This window comes from Cyprinodon variegatus, unplaced genomic scaffold, assembly GCF_000732505.1.
Source record: "Cyprinodon variegatus isolate N-32 unplaced genomic scaffold, C_variegatus-1.0 Scaffold724, whole genome shotgun sequence".
NCBI lineage: Eukaryota > Metazoa > Chordata > Actinopteri > Cyprinodontiformes > Cyprinodontidae > Cyprinodon > Cyprinodon variegatus.
In genome coordinates this window covers 99,333-116,164 of record NW_015151177.1, presented here as the reverse complement: position 1 = coordinate 116,164, position 16,832 = coordinate 99,333, and the positions used below count along the sequence as shown (strand labels likewise).

Here is a 16,832-nt window from a genome sequence, read left to right as displayed (position 1 = left end):
TTAATAAATAAACAAGGCAACTGTTTTACTATTTGTTAAATAGTTTCTTTTTATAATTTTTCACTGTAGTCTTTAAACAATAAAAATGTGTCAATCTCAGATTCAGCATAAAGATTACAAATCAAACGCAGAAAAACAACATGCTTTCGGCAAAGCTATCAGCAAAAAATAAGGAAATGTATGTGTTAAAAGTAATCACGACCCTAAATAGTCAGTTGAAACGACTAATTTGCACAATGCGCTCTAATCTGATCAAAACCACCGGAAATCTCGAAACCGCATGTATTAATCCATCTCGGCCACCGTAGCCAGTGGTTTCTAAATATCAACACTGGTGTTGTTGCTTCAGTGAGGCGCTCCTCATAGGACTGAGATGTTATCAGTTAATCTTATGGCTTGATTGACACTCCGATGCTTGTAGAGTTTAGGTCCGACTCTTCGGCTCCACTTTGAAGGTCTGCTTTAACCATGGAGTACCTCCTGCAGGTGAAAGTCGGAGCTTTGGTCGGCTTGTTGCTCCTGACTCTCCTCTTTGGATTAATTCCTGCTAGAGTCAAATGGTTCAGAGACACAAACGGGACAGGTTGGTGTTTTATGCTTTATTTTAGCGTGGGCTTTTAACTAATGTATCCAGATTTAATAAATAGATCTGTTTTTAAACACATATTAGTGGTTTTTAATGATACACTTCCTACATATGCGTCCATAATACCGAAAAGCTAATTAATTATACTTTGTATACATATTTCGTTACATTATGAACGCCGAAAGACAAAGTGGGACGTGGTGTTTGTTTCTAGCTTTCTCTTGTTTTTCTACTGTTTAGACTTGTCTCGGGGAAATGGAATCAACTTTGAATTTAACGAAATTTGAATGAGATTCGGTTTCAAAAACGCTCCACTTAAAACGATCTGTTTCCCAGCCGTTAGATTCCATTTGATCATGCTGCGTTTTATTTGGTGTCACATGATTTGCCTTCCGCTGATTTTGCAAAGGTAATGGCTCTCTGATGAGTTTATTTACTGTGACAAAGGATGTGTTTGATTCGGAGACAAGGGAGTAGAGATAAGGCAATGAACACAATGAGAATCTAACCTTGTGACAGCTCAGTCAGTAACACAATCTAAACATCTTCCTGATATATTTGTTTTTTTTAAGTTAAACGATTTTCTGTGTATAAAGGTTTAGTTAAAGCATCTGACAGCCAGCAGGCCTCCCATCTCACTGCCCTGGGCTGGCAGGGATCACCTGATGAGGATAAAGCCTGGAGCTCTAACTCTTCATCACACATGATTACATTTAATCTATTGCTAAAGAAAAGAAAAAAGTCTGTCTAAATGGTGAATGCATGTGTATATGGAAGTGAAAGTAACATTTCTCCATCTCGTATCCTCGTGTGCTGAAACTGAGTCATTTTGACCTCTGTGCTGGTACTTTAATCACATGATACTCAGTTAATTTTTTTATTCCCTGTTTTGAAGAAAACATTTATTATTTTTTCCATTCAAGGTTCAGTTTTACAATTCATTCATAAACAGTAGTATAAAACATGTAAACAAATATAAAAGATGATAATTTAGGGCTGTGAAAATATATTCCACCTTTAAGATGTAACTTATAATGTAAAATTCAGCTAAATAGCAAGAAACTGCAGCACTGATTGGGTAGCTTTGCACTTCAACATTCTAACGTTGTCTTGTGACAGCATCTGACTTTAGAGCCTCATTCACCCAGCTTCACCCTCAATAGTCAAACATGAAAATCCTGTGTTTAGTTTTCAGGGTTTTTTGTTTGGTAGCTGAATCATTCATGAACTCTACTTCACAAATTTGAACGGTACGTTTGAGACCAAAGCGACGTATTGCAGAACCAAAAGGAGGACCTCAACCACAATCAAACACAGTAGTGGTAGCATCATAGTAGGGGATCAGTCTCTACCAAATATGTTTCATTTAAAAAGAAGAAAATAATAATTTAATATTAAATATATAAGTTCAACATTACTGCAGATAGTAGGGCTAAAAAAAATTAAAAGGATTAATTGTGATTAATTGATTATAGAAATAAACGACAACTGATTTAGAAACTGATAAATAGTTAAATGGACTAAATGGACTGCCTTTAACTGACAGAGTAACCCACTTAGAGCAGTAATTACATCAAAATTGTAAAGAAAAAAAAACTAATATTTTGCATTTAAGATGACAAAAAAAAAGGGGAAGAATATAGAACTTAATAAAATCATAGTTGGTTCTCAAAAAACAGGCATAGACTTTTACAAAGTAAACCTGAATTTACACCTGAAATCATTTAAAATGAACTTTTCATCCTCAAACAGGTCTGCCTGTTTTAAGTTTATCTGTATTGGAGAAGTACTGTATTAACAGCACGGTTTGAAACCAATAAAAACATAGATGTTTGGTGTTTATGTATGTTGTTTTCTAAAAAAATCTCTACTATAAGAAGGGATTCAGCTATAGTCGTCTGTTGTCTCATGTCTGATGTCATCTCTGGATTTGCAGAAACCCACCGGATAGTTCTAAGCCTGATCAGCTGTTTTGCCGGTGGCGTTTTCCTGGCAGCATGTTTGTTGGACATCATCCCAGATTACCTGTCGGACATTAGCGCAGAGCTGGATGCTCAGAAGGTGGAGGTAGGTCCTGCCTAAACTAACACACAGACCGATGATAGGATTCTCATGTTTGTATGTTAGAGATGGACGATACATCAACCTGTTGATATTTGCTTTTTTTTTTCTGATATGTCGATACGTTCATGCTTTAGCCAATTCATTAATACACTTATTCCCAAACTGGGGTGCTCAAGATCCAGTCTCAGAATGGATAAACAAAAGAAGCTAAAGGGATGTGCTTATGCTTCCTTAACACTTTAAAGTATGGACCATGAAATAATTGACAGAAAATAATATTTTTTTTTAAGTAAGGGTTGTCACCTTCTGACAAATGAAATAAAAGTTAAATTGGATCATTTATTTGAATCACATTTTTTTATACATTTATATTTTTATACATTAGGCATTTCTGTATAAACTTATATATGTTTTCTGTTCATTACATATTTCTGATTATGTAAGTCAGGGTCTTCTAGAAAAAAAAAATCACACTGATGATGGAGAGGTCTCAAAAACTCATCAAATATGATACACTTGTCATTGAAGGGTTTTTGTCGTTCACCATCCATGTCTGAAAAAGTACAATTGTTGTTTTTATTGTTTTTTTCATATCGATTTCCTATTACAAAAGTTTTGCCTTTTGTCTAACCTCTTCATTCATCTCTTACAGACCAGCTTTCCACTGCCAGAGTTCATCATGGCTGCTGGCTTCTTCACCGTCCTCATCCTGGAGAAGATGGTTCTCAGCTGCCGTCAGATGAGGGGCGCTCACGGCGAAAGGGCACCACTATTATCAGAGAACGGGCATGGGCATGGCCACAGCCATGCTGGGGCCGTTACAACGGCCGACCTGGAGAGCAGCGGGCACCACGTCCACGTCGACTTCCAGGCACACTCCCCCTTTCGCTCCTTTATGCTCTTCCTCTCCCTCTCGCTGCATTCGGTTTTTGAAGGGCTTGCTATCGGCCTCCAGAACACCGACTCTAAGGTGAGATGATGGAGAGCCCTTCAGCTTAGTTATCTTCCTGAAATGTACAATATAATCGCTTTCTTTTTACAGCCTTACCTCGCTTTACTTCTGTTTAAAAAAATTCCCAGTCAAGCTTGCGTAATGTGTTTCGAGAAAACTTTCAGTTTAGAGCGTCAGAATGCACTGAAAACCAATAAATCACAGTACATCAGCCTTTTACTGACAGTCCTGGTGAATCTGAGCTGCTCTGATGACTGAAGCTTCCCTCCATTGGTTGCTCTCTCTACCTCTGCACCCAAAACCAGAGGATTATCAGTAAAATATATCAATAGGAGTCTGCATTGGACCCTAAACCATATCATGACTTCAAACATCTGACCAGATCAGCAGAGAAATTGTTCACCTCCTCGTTCACCGATGTCCTTGAGCCGGTCTCTTATATAGTTTGAGCTGAAGAAAGAAGAGCAGCAGAGAGACATCAGCACATCTAAACCTCTGAACTTTTAAACGATCAGACAAAATGCTGTAATTCTGGTATTGTTGCGACACACTGACAGCAGGGGGTCAATTTCACCAGCAGTTTGGTTAAAAACTTTTCATTTAGAGCAAAATCGATTCTTAGAATAATCGTTAACTGCTTTTGTGGTTGATTAATCATTCGTTGGAACAACCAGATTCTAAAACATCCTACTGAAAGCAGAAATTAAGAAATATGTTAACATTTTGCATTTAAAAATGGGAAAATCTTTTTATATTTATAGTTATACTCTATCTAGAGCTCCTCAAGTAGCTTTTCTAAGTATTGAATTTATGATTTAAAAACATTATTTCCCTCTTTACAGTGCATCTAAATATCTAATTCTTTTTTGTTCAAACATTTTTTTATTGAGGTATTAAAATAATTATTGGTAGATTCATTAATAAAATATTTAACAGCTGCATCGCTTTATTATTTCTGAATATGCACCATTCATTTAATTATAGGAGTTTTTATGCATCTTTACCAGGAGAAGAAGAAACTGCATTTAGTTCCCTAAATGTATGTAAACGGCTGTGCTGCAGGTTGATAGCTTACAATAGATTGGTTTTTCCAACATTTGCATATTTCTATAGGTTTCCATCAACAACAACTTTCAAGCTTTTTTTTCCTCTTCCAGCTCTGGATACATTTCGTTAATAAAAACAAGTATTACAAAAAGCAGTCTGTTGAACAATTTAAGACATCATTGCTTATTTTCTTTTCTATAACATGAAAATCCAAATTCTAAATGAAGGTTCAGCTATATTGGGAAAATATGGCATAAAGTTAGCATGTTATTCCCTTAGATTATGCTGAAAGCTGACATTAGATTTAGCGATTTAGATCTTGGAGTTTTGAAATGAGAAACCTAATAGAAGTCAGAGTGTCTGACTTTTCAACGTTTAGCTGATTTTGATACATTAGCCTGTTTCTGCTGATGTTGCCTTGAGGTACCAACCATCTGCATCATCAGACTGAGCTGTTTTGCTATCCGGGGTTTTAAATGTGGGCTCTCTATTAATAACTTATCTGCAGCCATGTAAAAGCACATATTAACTTACAGATTTGTCTTAGATCATCACATGGAACCTGAGTAAATGCAAAAATCTGATGTAGCTTAATTGTTAGCAATGGTGCTTATATCTCCGTAGTACAGTTATTTTGTAGTGTTGTTTAGGTAAGGCTGTTTAGAAGTTTAATTAATGGTGAATAAGTTCCAAAGTGCAACTGGGCGGCTGCTGGACACCTTTGGACTTTAGTGGAAAAGGATTTAGAGGCCTGAAATGTGTCCAAGTTTCTGACCAGTTTGTTAAACCTCATCACTGATAAGATTATTTGATTTTTTTAAATGATTATTTCTGTTTTGCAGGTGTTAGAGATCTGTATCGCCATCCTGGTCCATAAGAGCATCATAGTGTTCAGCCTGTCGGTGAAGCTGGTCCAGAGCGCCGTTCAGCCACTTTGGATTGCTGCGTACATCGGCGTGTTCGCCCTGATGTCACCTTTAGGCATCGCCATCGGGATCAGCGTGATGGAGGCAGGGCTGGCGGCCGGGGCTCTGATACAGGGCATCCTGGAGGGGCTCGCCGCCGGAACATTCGTGTACATCACCTTCATGGAGATCCTCCCACACGAGCTGAACTCAGCCGGGAACCAGGTGCTAAAGGTGTTCTTCATCCTGCTGGGCTTCACCGTCATGGCAGCGCTGACGTTTATAGGCTGAGAGCTCCGCGGGAGCATCTGTGGGGGATGCAACCTGTGCACTTTGTGCCTCTTACTCCAGCTTCCACAAGCCTTTTGGTCACTTTATCTCAAAATGATCACCATTTTAAACAAAATCTACTGCACTGTTATACTGAACTCTGGACATTTTTAGGTGAAAAATGTTTCACAACATCCTTGTGCATTCATGCTTGAAATGTTATGTTGAGTGTATATGTTGGCGGTTATCAGATTATCTTTATATGCTGTTTTAAGATTATTTTATCCAGTCAGAACACATAGAACTATGTTTGATAAAGCAAAACACAGGTAGGGTTGTTACTTTTTGCATCAAATCACTGTTTTTGTACCTTTTATGATGTTAAGGAAGCAACAGGATATAATACGAGATGCCCTATTTAAAAAAATGTCTTAGTGCTTCTATAAAAAAAACCCAGAAGAAATGTTTACATGTTTGCTTATTAGAAAGAAAGTTGACAGCTCCCAGTTCCTAAGAAGCATTACATGCACTGCTTTTTATTATACACTCCGTGATTATTGTTGTTTCCACCTTAAATTTCTCATAAAATCAAGTATTTTATTGATTTTAGTAAATTTAAACAATGTTCCTGCACTGACTTTTTTTTTCTTAGAATTGTATGTAAATTCCTACACTAAACCTGCTCAAAAAGTAATCAAAGAGTTTCTGTTTGACTAGAGAAACTTTGTATATTTTTAGGCGGCGGTACTGATAAACTGACTTGAAACCCAAAAGTATGTGTTTAGCAGTTTCTCACGCTTAGACGTATTTAAAAGCAGCTCTAGCTTCAGTCTGTCATCATAATTCCTATTCTAGTTTGTCTTGTCTTGGTCCGATTGTTTCCTCATTGTGGTAAATATTGTGGAAACAGAAATATCTGCTTTGTTTGTCAGGAAAATGATGATACCAGCTTAAAATTTGCCAACTTTATTAAGGTTTTTTGTTGTTTCGTTTCAAGGAAACACAGATTTCACTTCTGCCTTGTGTACCCTGTACTTTGCTTTGCAAAATGTAGTAACCAGTTAAAAAACAAGCAAAGTAGTTGGTATGGCATCCTGAGCTTGTGCCTTATCATTGTTCTTTTTCTTAAGAGGGTGACTTTGGTTTATAAGCCTGAAAAAAGTAAAGAGATTATGACACTAAAATTGGTGCAAAGATATTTTTACACACTCTGCAGCATATGTTTTACTTTCATCCAAAGAGGTCTTGGCTGTAGATCTTTATGTTCACATGGTTGGTTTGAATGAATTGGTTTAGTCAGTCAACCGCCAGGTGGTGCTGTTGCTCCTTCAAATGAATTACTTTTTTTTTTTTTTTTTTAATCCACCTTAAACCACATTAAATGCGACATCAGACTTACATTGGAGTGGTTTTCACATTCATTTTTACCTTTAAATAAGATCACCTTAAAATTTTTAACCCCAAACATTTCTTTCAACATAAAAAAAAAAAAACAGACTGGATAATACATCTGAGGATAACTCCTAGAAAAGCCTTTTTTAGACTGTAGAGATGTAGAGTTTTTTTTTTTTTTTTTTAAACCACAAAAATCACATTTCTTACTAGTTTATCAACACCAAAACATAACTTAGAGAAATATTTATACAGAGCAGGTTACATACTTTGTTGCAGCCCCAGTAAAGATGAGTAGAAGCTACTCTATAAAAAAGTACCAAAAAGAAAAATCCCACCATTTATGCAAGTGGGTTTTAATGAGTTGGAGAAAAAGTTCCTACACTTTGTCAAACAATTGATTTTTACATTGACTCCCCTTCTTGTAACACTTTGTTTACCAATACCATTTGGTCTGGACTTTGTTCTCTATAATATTTCACATAGAGTGAGCATGAGTGCTGGTGCCTATCTCCAGCTGTTAATGGGCGAGAGGTGGGGTACACCCTGACAGGTCGCCAGTCCATCGCAGGGCAACACAGAGACAAACAGGAGAAACAACCATTCACACACACACTCACACCTAAGGAGAATTTAGAGAAGCCAATTAATCTAACAGTCATGTTTTTGGACAGTGGGAGGAAGCTGGAGTACCCGGAGAGAACCCACACATACAAGGAGAACATGCAGGAAGCAGGGATCGAATCCGGAACCTCCTGGCTGCAAGACAACAGTGCCACTGCCTCACTATGTAGCCCCACTACAATCATATCAAAATTTCAAAAATGCAATTTTTAAGTTATAAAAAAGCACAAATAATACTTGGTTTTGCTTTACATGGTTAATTAGCTTCCCAACCCCTTTCCTTAAATTGTTCCCTTTAACGTTTGAATAACCCAAACTCCTTTTTTTTCTTTTCTTTTTTTTTTTTAGTTTGAAAGGGTTCTTCACTGATCCATATTTTCTCCTTCAAAAATTGTAATCCTATCCAGTGGCTTTACTTTATGCTTTTTTGTGATCTTACACATGTAGCAGTTATAAAGCAGAGTTGGAGCTTATGGAAATGAACCACTGTAGCATTAATCCTACTTAATTCAAATTTAACATTAAATTTCACCATTTTAATAGGTATAGGAAGGTATAGGTATTTTGTTACAGACTTGGTTTTCTGTTCAGAGCTTCAGTTTACTTTGACGGAAGGCATCATGAATCAAAACATTAATGTTTTTTAATTCACTGTATTTATATAGTGCTAATTCACAACACAACATTTAAAGCACTTCACAGAGACAATACAGTCAGATCAGTCAAAAGTTTCTGTCAAGGAAAATCAGTTGATTGCATCCAGTTATTGACTTGCAGGACATGCGTTTCACAGCACTTTAAGGTTAAAAATGTTTGTGACAGCATTTTTTATAGCTCCTCTTTACTGCAGACTGTAAGACATGTTGATGTTATAACAGGTAATTTATCAGGAAATCAATGAACTAGAGGAGTTTACTGATTAGTAATGGAGGGAGGATGGGGATGTTCATTGGCAAGGAGCTAATAAGTCACTAGGAAAGTGTTATAAGGACTTCTGAGAAATCAAAGTAGTTGTAAATATCCCCAAACTGTAGAATTGACTCCCAAAATGAAGCGGATTTCAGGCGTAAAGGAGGTCTTTCTATGAGTTTTTGCATCAGCTGAGGCCTGCAGCCTGTCTAACATGAGGAAAGTTCATCCCATCCAGGAACAAAGCTCCTTATTCCAGAGGGGGAAAACGTTTGTCTGATGTGGGATCTGGAGACCTTGTTAACCCATGTTCACTATTGTGAGGTAATAGGAGGTCATCCATAAACATCCACTAATGAGCAGTGTTTGTGGGGGGACAAAAGCACAGTAAATGTGCCAGTTTGAGCAGACAGAGCATTCAGTGTGCAGAGCTGGAAGTTAGAGCGTTCAGCTGCGGTGGGAGACAGGCGCTTTATCTGTTCGTCCAGCTCATTAACCTCGTCTTAGGCACAAAACTCGACTGTATTTTCACATATTGCTCTTGGAATTGAAACACATGGTTTCCTGTTAGTTTCATGTTCTTTAGTGTTTAATCTTCAGATTAAGCCATTAGGAAACATTTAAAACTGATATCAGTTTATAGAAATTAGATGTGCCCGCTAGAATGTGTCTTTAAATGAGTTCTTGCAATTTTATTACAAGTTTTTTGTTTTAAAACGGGAATCAAGATGAAAGCAGCTCGGTTCAAACTCTTTTATAAATGTTGATGTTACCAGTAATTCCAGTTAATATGACGAAACAGAAGAGTGGATGGAACAGAACATGCTGCTACTACAGGGACATTTCTGTATTCATAGAGGCTTGTGGAGTGTCCATATCCACTAGGTAACTCCACAAACTTTATTATCATTAATGGCTTTTCCTCCTGTATTCGTTGAAGGCTCCACAAATCTGAATTTTATTGGTGAGTGTTAAAAAGGAAGCCTTTATTGAGAGAAAGCTGCAAGAAGTTGCAATAAAATAGGATCAAAAAGCCACATAGAAGACACTGCAAACATGTAGGAAGATGTGGTGAAATTAGACCAACACTAACCTTTAAACTTACATGTAGAATGCTATAATCCAGTAAGGAGCTCTTCTCTTCAGAGAGAAGAGAGAAGCTGCAGGGTTGGTGGAAAGAAAGTTGGAGATAAAATACAAGAAGGTGACAGATTGCTCATATACAATCACTGTCAAGTACCTTTGCTTTAAACATATATCTCACATAAGTAACAGCAAAAACAAAGACATATAAATCTGTAGTCTGAACAGTCAAAACCAGCACAAAGAATAATTACTGCTGTGTTTTTAAAGTTATAAAATAGCTGCAGACTTGCCCTAATCTCCCCATTCCTATAACATGATAGCAGCAAGCTCTGACAGAGGGACATTTCTGAGCTTTAGCGTTTGATTTCAAAACCTACTGTTTTCTTTCATGTTTTCAGTTATGAAAAACTTTACAGAAATGACAAAATAGAATGACTAATAATGCCACTGTGTTGCCAATTAGAAAAGAAGCCATGAAAATGCATGTCAGAAATGTTCACTTTGAATTCAATAGGAGACAGGAGAAATTATGTTGAAGTGAAACAGGACTGGTGAGAGAGGACACCTAGTGGACAGAGCAAAAGTAGCAAAAAAAATATAAAATCCATAGAGCTAAACTTAGATAACCAACATTTTATAGTTTGTTGAGAGGGATAGCTCCAAACACATGGATATTAGTAAGCTGCAATCTAACCAAAAGAAAAATAGTAATCGACTAAGAAGAGAAGAAGAGATCAATTGAGCTCAACAGCATGAGAAATGTTTACATTCCTCCATCAAGATGTAATGTTATTTAAAAGCACATATAAATACAACAAATTGTAGTGGTAGTGCAGTCAGCAAAATGAAACAAACTAAGACGTCTGCATCATCTTAATATGAACACGACACAAAGGATTCAAAATGGTGTAAAGGAAAGCTAAAATGATCAGTTTTAAACTACAACTTTTTGACAGCTTATACCTTCTGCATACTTTCAGCTTTTGAATTTAACTCCAAAGAGGTCTGTACGGAAGCAACCAGAAAGAGAATAATTAGTAAGAATAATAAAGAATAAAGAAGGGTAGCTCCAAAAACATGGATTTCAGTAAACTTGCAGCAATCTAACCAAAAGGAAAATAGCAATCAACTAGAAGAGAGGATCGATTGAGCTCAACAACATGAGAAATATTGACATTCCTCCAGCGAGATGTGAAGTTATTTAAATACATATATAAATACAGCCCTTTGTGGTGGTAGTGCAGTCAGCAAAATGAAACAAACTAAGAAGAGTGCATCAACTTCATATGAACACAAAGGACTCAAAATGGTGTAAAGGGAAGCTAAAATGATCAGACTTAATTAAAAATAGAGCTCTGATTCATTACGCTTTTGATCTACAACTACAAACTAAAGTAGTCCAAGCAAGCAAAAAATAAAAATGTAGATGTAGCGATCGCGCTCAATCTCATTCTTATCCCTAGACTCTGCTTGTGTTGTTATTGTTGTTGATTTTAATTTGGATATGGATATGAATAGCCACAGGTTTTTTTTTTTTTTTTTTTTTATCTTCATAAAATTATTTTAAAAATTATATTTTGGTTAAACCATGCCTTTAATTTCATCTTAAGGCTGCAGTAAATTCTACATTTAGGGAACAGATTACTATGTCACCTGAAGTAGATCAATTAGTATCTTTTCAGCGTTAAAGTCCTGATACAAGAGGAAAAGCTAAAAAGATATTAACATAGAACTACATGTTCTATTTAACTAATAAAAGGTAACAACTTTGGAATCGTTGTTGGTGCAGGAAGTGTCTGGTACTTTGGTGGAGACAAGCCTGTCTGATGCTGTGCAATCATGGAAAAGTAAGCCTTGATGTGGGACAGAAAACAAGAGCTGCCCCCCTCTGAGCAGGACTGCAAAGAATGTGCACGGGAATGTTTCACTGTAGGCCATCCTGCTCACATGACGGACCGACAGGCACTGAAGGGCTGAGACGAAGCTGCAGCTTCCACATCACATGTAAGCTGGGTCACTTCCAGTCCGACGTTGTGGAGAGGAAAACATCATAGCTCCTCTATAACATTATATGTAAGGGAAAAAAATGTTACAGTCAATATATTTCCCACGGTTAAAATACTGAGGTGAAACACATGATATAGATTTTTACATGCAAATACATTTTTGCAAACCATTATTTCTATTAATCATGAACATTTTCCACTTACACCTGATGAAAACACAACATTTAGCTTTAGGTGAAACTGAAAACCTCAGAGAGAAAAGACAATTAGAATAAATTTATTGATACAATTACATTGTCTTTGGCGCTCAGACCTCGGCAGGAAACATAGCGCTGAATTTTGATAGATATGCATGAACAGGAATAAAGAACATGGCTGTTCTCCCCAGGCCTGAAACTGGTGATGGAGTGGAGATAGATGAAGTGGGTAGTCTGCAGACTGCTGGTTAATGAGACGGTCTGCTGAGCTTTATGGGGAGATCTAATGGACTGCGCGCGTTGATACTAGAGCTTCACTCAGGGACCTGGAAGATCAGAGTCCAGCTTGGATAACAAAGGTTGAGAGAACCTGTCCATGATGAGCAAGCATGAAGTGACAGTGGAGAAGAAAAACTCCCCGTTGGAAAGAAACCTCTGGCAGAACCAGGCTCAACATGGCAGTCTTCGGCCCGACTGGTTGAAATGAGACACGGGATACAGTAAGAGAATGAAATTCTGATGAAGTTCTAGCTACGATGGTGGAGGAGGAGACGGAGGTGGGTTGAAACGGTGTCATCTGAATGAAGTCAGACAGCTCAACTACCGCCTGCGCACAGGAGCAGATGAGTTGTGGATCGGAGGCCTTTTAAGATTAACTTTGGATGCTGACTGGCTGTGGTGGAGGCGTGGTTTAAAGCTGATTGGCTGTGTCGTAGGCGGATGGAGGAGAGTAATCAGTTTATTCAGTTGAACTTCCGTTGTTAAATGTTAAATCAGACCAAATAAAAAGATGTATTGAATTTTTTTCCAAGCAGAAATGTGTGCTCAATGAAAAACATGTTAAATAGCTGCTTTAAGGTTATTTTTAAAAGATGCTTCATTTCACTTATTGAATAGGAGTGTATATGCAGGAACTCATACTTTGTAAGCAGGCTAACGAGTGTATGAAAATGGGATTTAAACATTTTCATGGGATAGTTTTAACCTTTAATATGTCTGACAATGTTTGCAGTTTTAAGCTTTGTTTTTAGATGTTTCCAACTTCGCTTCTCAAATCAAATGACCTAAAAAAAAAAAAAAAAAAAAAAAAAGGGGAAGTGGTTTCTTTAAAGTCAGTAGAATTCCAGATAATTTTTGATTGTGAAGTAAAAATAACAAAAAGCCACAGAATGATCAAATATTTGCAATAAATCAAAACAAAACTTGCCTGTTTAAATGTTATCTGAGGCAAAAAGAAGCTGGTTATAAAGTTAGAGAATAACTGACATAACATTAATAACATTAAAAGACTACAGACTACAAACTTGGATACATTTTCACCTGCATGCAGCTTCACAGCCTGTGTCACGCTGATTAACTACTCGCTGTAATCCACTGAATCAAGTTTAATCCCTCTCTGAGTGACGTTTCAGGAACTCCCTCCCCTCCTGGTCCTCCTGGTCCTCCTTGCCGTGCCGCTGTCCTCTGCCACTCTACGTAGGACTCTCATCCTGTCTGCAGAAGGTAAGGCCACTCAGCCTTTTATTTAAATACAGGCAGGGGCAGACAAAGATACAATTAGAGCTGTTTAGCAAAAAATAAAAATAAAAGTTAGAACAAAAGAAAAAATATTATCAAATTAATTTCTTGCAGAAGGCGGATGAAGTTATTTAATCAATCAATCAATACTTCTGATGTTAGGATGGCAGATGGGTTTAAAATTAACAGTGGAGAGAAGCTACTTCTTTATTAGCTTTTGAAAACCTTAAATAGGCAGATATATTTAAACATTAGAGTCACAGTTTTATTTATATGAAAGTGTATAATTTAAGATTATATATATGATATATATATACATATATATATTGTGAAACAATATTATATTATAATAATTGATAGTAAATAATTAAGAAATCTTCATTGTTATGGAGTTTATTTTTTTCCTATTCTAGGAATAAAAGTATTTTAATCGGTGAAGTTAAATGACTGGATGAAAAGCTTCCTGCATGTAAATATTGTGGCAGCATGATTATTTTGATGAAATAAAAACATCTTCTCCTGTTTAACTACTTCACTATGAATTAGAAAAAAAAATAAATAAATAAATTTTAATTTTGCTTCATCTGTCCTGTGTCTTCTCACAGACCTGAGAGATTGCTTTAGCAGTGGATGAGTGGGAGATTTATTCATCTGTGACCATTTTGTTGTGGTTCTTCTGAGTGTTGCTGCTGTGAGACGTTACAACCATGGCTTCTGTAAGTTTAACCACCTTACACACCTTCTTGAGCCTCTGTTCAATAGAAGCTAGGCCAGCCCTTGCGCTAATGGTGTGAAACAGATCACACAGATGGTGGGAATCAGCTCAGAGGGGGTTCAGAGTTGTGTTTAATGTAGAAGAGTTAATCTAAAGCAACAGATTCCTCTTTGTGCAGACTGGAACTTTCCGTATGGTATCGGAGGAGGAGCAGGCCATGAGGGCAAAGCTGGAGCACCTGACAGTAAAGGATCATGGGTCAGTGTTTGGACCGTGTCACAAACTACCTGGCCATACTGTGCAGAAGGTAGAAGCTGGTCTCTGAGAGAGGTTTGGTGTCTGTAGAAATGCTGCTGTTTCTTTAACATATTTTATATTTGATTTATTTTTTTTAAGGCAAAGGATGAGCTGCATGAGACAGATGAAAGACGGGCGTCATCACTGAAAGATCTACGGGCCATGATAAAAGAGAGGGCATCGGAGGGGGACGACTTGGCCAAACTAGTGCAGGAACGCTTTGGGGACAAACCGGACTCTTTGTTGGTTCGCTTTCTCAGAGCACGAAAATTTGATGTCTCCAGAGCCCATGAGCTCATGAAAGGTGAGGGACAGAGGAAGCATAATATCATGTGCCGTCATTCCTTATTTTCAACTTCAGTTATCATTTATTCTTCTGTTTTTGGTCATGTTGGATAAAAAAAAAATTGACATAAGAAAAAAGATCACATTTTTATGCCTTTAAACATTTTGACTGGGAAAATTGTGGATTAAATACAGGCTGACCTTTTTTAAGGAAACACCTGAGACACATATTCCTTTTGTTTAACAAAATGATATAGCCAAGATATCAGGGAAAGGATGGCGCAGCTTTAAAAATCCTATTATCTCTAGGTACAAATTCTAAACCTTTTGTGCCAAAAAGACAAAGAAGGTTCTGTTTCCCATAGATGAGCATGTTTAGGAGCAAGATGCATTTATTAGATGGGGGCTGAACATGACTTTGCCAACAGTGAAAGGAATTTATTTCTATTCAATCTGCATTTATACAGGCTTTCTCACTCAGATCCAAGATCTGATTTTTAAAAAAACATTGAAACAACAAAAAAAAACAATATAATTGTACACGTCACGTTAAAAGTCAGTTGAATAAACTTAGAAAGGGCAGAGTGAGAAAAGATATTCTGGTTGACCCTGCTGGTTGTCTCAATCTGCAACATCAGATGAAACTCATAACTGTGCTCTTGCATTTAGGCAGCAAATATGGGGATTTTGCAGAACTTAAAATAGTATGTTAATATATTTATTTATATTATTTGATAATTATCCAGATAGACTCATAATCACCTGATTGGCAAAATGAGCAGAAGAAGCAGATTGAAATATAGCATCTACAACTTTGGTGTGTACTTACATTTCCACAAGTTTACTGTAATATATAATTACAGACTGGGAACTATTTCTGATGATAACCTCAAATTACAAAATAAAAACATAATTTTAAGCCTTGGTATGACTTCTGAATTTTAAGAAGTAGCTCAGTCTCATTTTAATGTAAATAAGAAAAGAAGAATCTTATATAATCAGTGCATGTTTATAACTAGATTCGGCTGTGCTTTCGTTCACTTTCTGCAGGAAATTTTCAAAAACTCCAGTAATTAAGTACGAGCTATCCTTTGTTTCCTTGTTTTATGCATCTCTGAAACAGTGGGTCATGTATTCATTAATTGGGAGCTTTAGGAATCTCTGCTGACAAAGCCCGCCTTTGTGTCCAAAATTGGACAGCAAGTTGATTCCACTTGTTGGCCCTGGGAACTGCGCCATCCCTGAGCTGATTGGGATGTGTTGGATATCAGAGGAGATTAAAGGCAGAAGACACTTTAATTAAATAGGACACCCTTTGATGTGCCCTTGTCCTTCAGCTGCATGCACTGAAAATGCACAAACCTTTTTAACATTTCAACCTTTTCTATAACCATATATCATAGTTTCTGTGGGTGTCATTGTATGGAGCAATGATAATATTAACTGTACGTTGAAAACTGTGTATTTTAGAAGGATGCCCGATTAAATGAACCAGATATTCAAACACACCATTGGATTCATCCCGATCAGATTTTATTTAGATGAGGGTAAAATGTAAAGTGTGAGTTGGCACTGCACACAGTCAGGTTTCTGTTAGTTAATTAGGGCTTCGGTACCATGAGGCTCGGCTCTGAGACAGACTCATATTGTTTCAGGTTCCCAACACTGAAGGTAAAGATCTAAGGAGGGGAACATTTCACTTTTGTTCTGTTTTGATGTGAAGATTATGTTGTTTTTGCTTTATTCAAATGTGTTCCTGAAGTCATGCCACCCATGTTACATTAGTGACTTTTTTTTTTTTTTTTAAAGAATCTTAAACCTAAATGGTGTTCATAGTTGTCTAGAGTCTCCTTTTCCATTTCTCTTCGAAAGTTGAAAAACAAATACGGTAACATTAGTCTTTTTTTTAGGAAACTTTATCTGCTTTCACTTAAAGCAATTTATCTAGGATCTGACCCTATCAGGAGGATGTAACTTTT

At 36.9% G+C, this 16,832-nt stretch overlaps 2 protein-coding genes across 2 annotated transcripts in view; both read left to right on the top strand.

The window, feature by feature from the left end:
• The first annotated feature begins 326 nt into the window (after positions 1-326).
• Positions 327-7,192, top strand: LOC107097783 (zinc transporter ZIP1-like). The gene is made up of 4 exons (XM_015395073.1): positions 327-583; positions 2,523-2,653; positions 3,303-3,620; positions 5,492-7,192. Exons 1-4 carry the CDS (start codon positions 469-471, stop codon positions 5,843-5,845), a joined length of 918 nt encoding a protein of 305 aa, XP_015250559.1. The 5' UTR covers positions 327-468; the 3' UTR covers positions 5,846-7,192.
• A 6,308-nt stretch (positions 7,193-13,500) lies between these two features.
• The window catches only part of LOC107097786 (retinaldehyde-binding protein 1-like), an 8,336-nt gene continuing 5,004 nt past the window's right edge, over positions 13,501-16,832 (top strand). The window contains exons 1-4 of the mRNA XM_015395076.1: positions 13,501-13,541; positions 14,162-14,272; positions 14,450-14,578; positions 14,668-14,872. Of these exons, the coding sequence (XP_015250562.1) occupies positions 14,264-14,272; positions 14,450-14,578; positions 14,668-14,872 (343 nt within the window). The 5' untranslated portion in view covers positions 13,501-13,541; positions 14,162-14,263. The remainder of the gene's footprint in view (positions 13,542-14,161; positions 14,273-14,449; positions 14,579-14,667; positions 14,873-16,832) is intronic.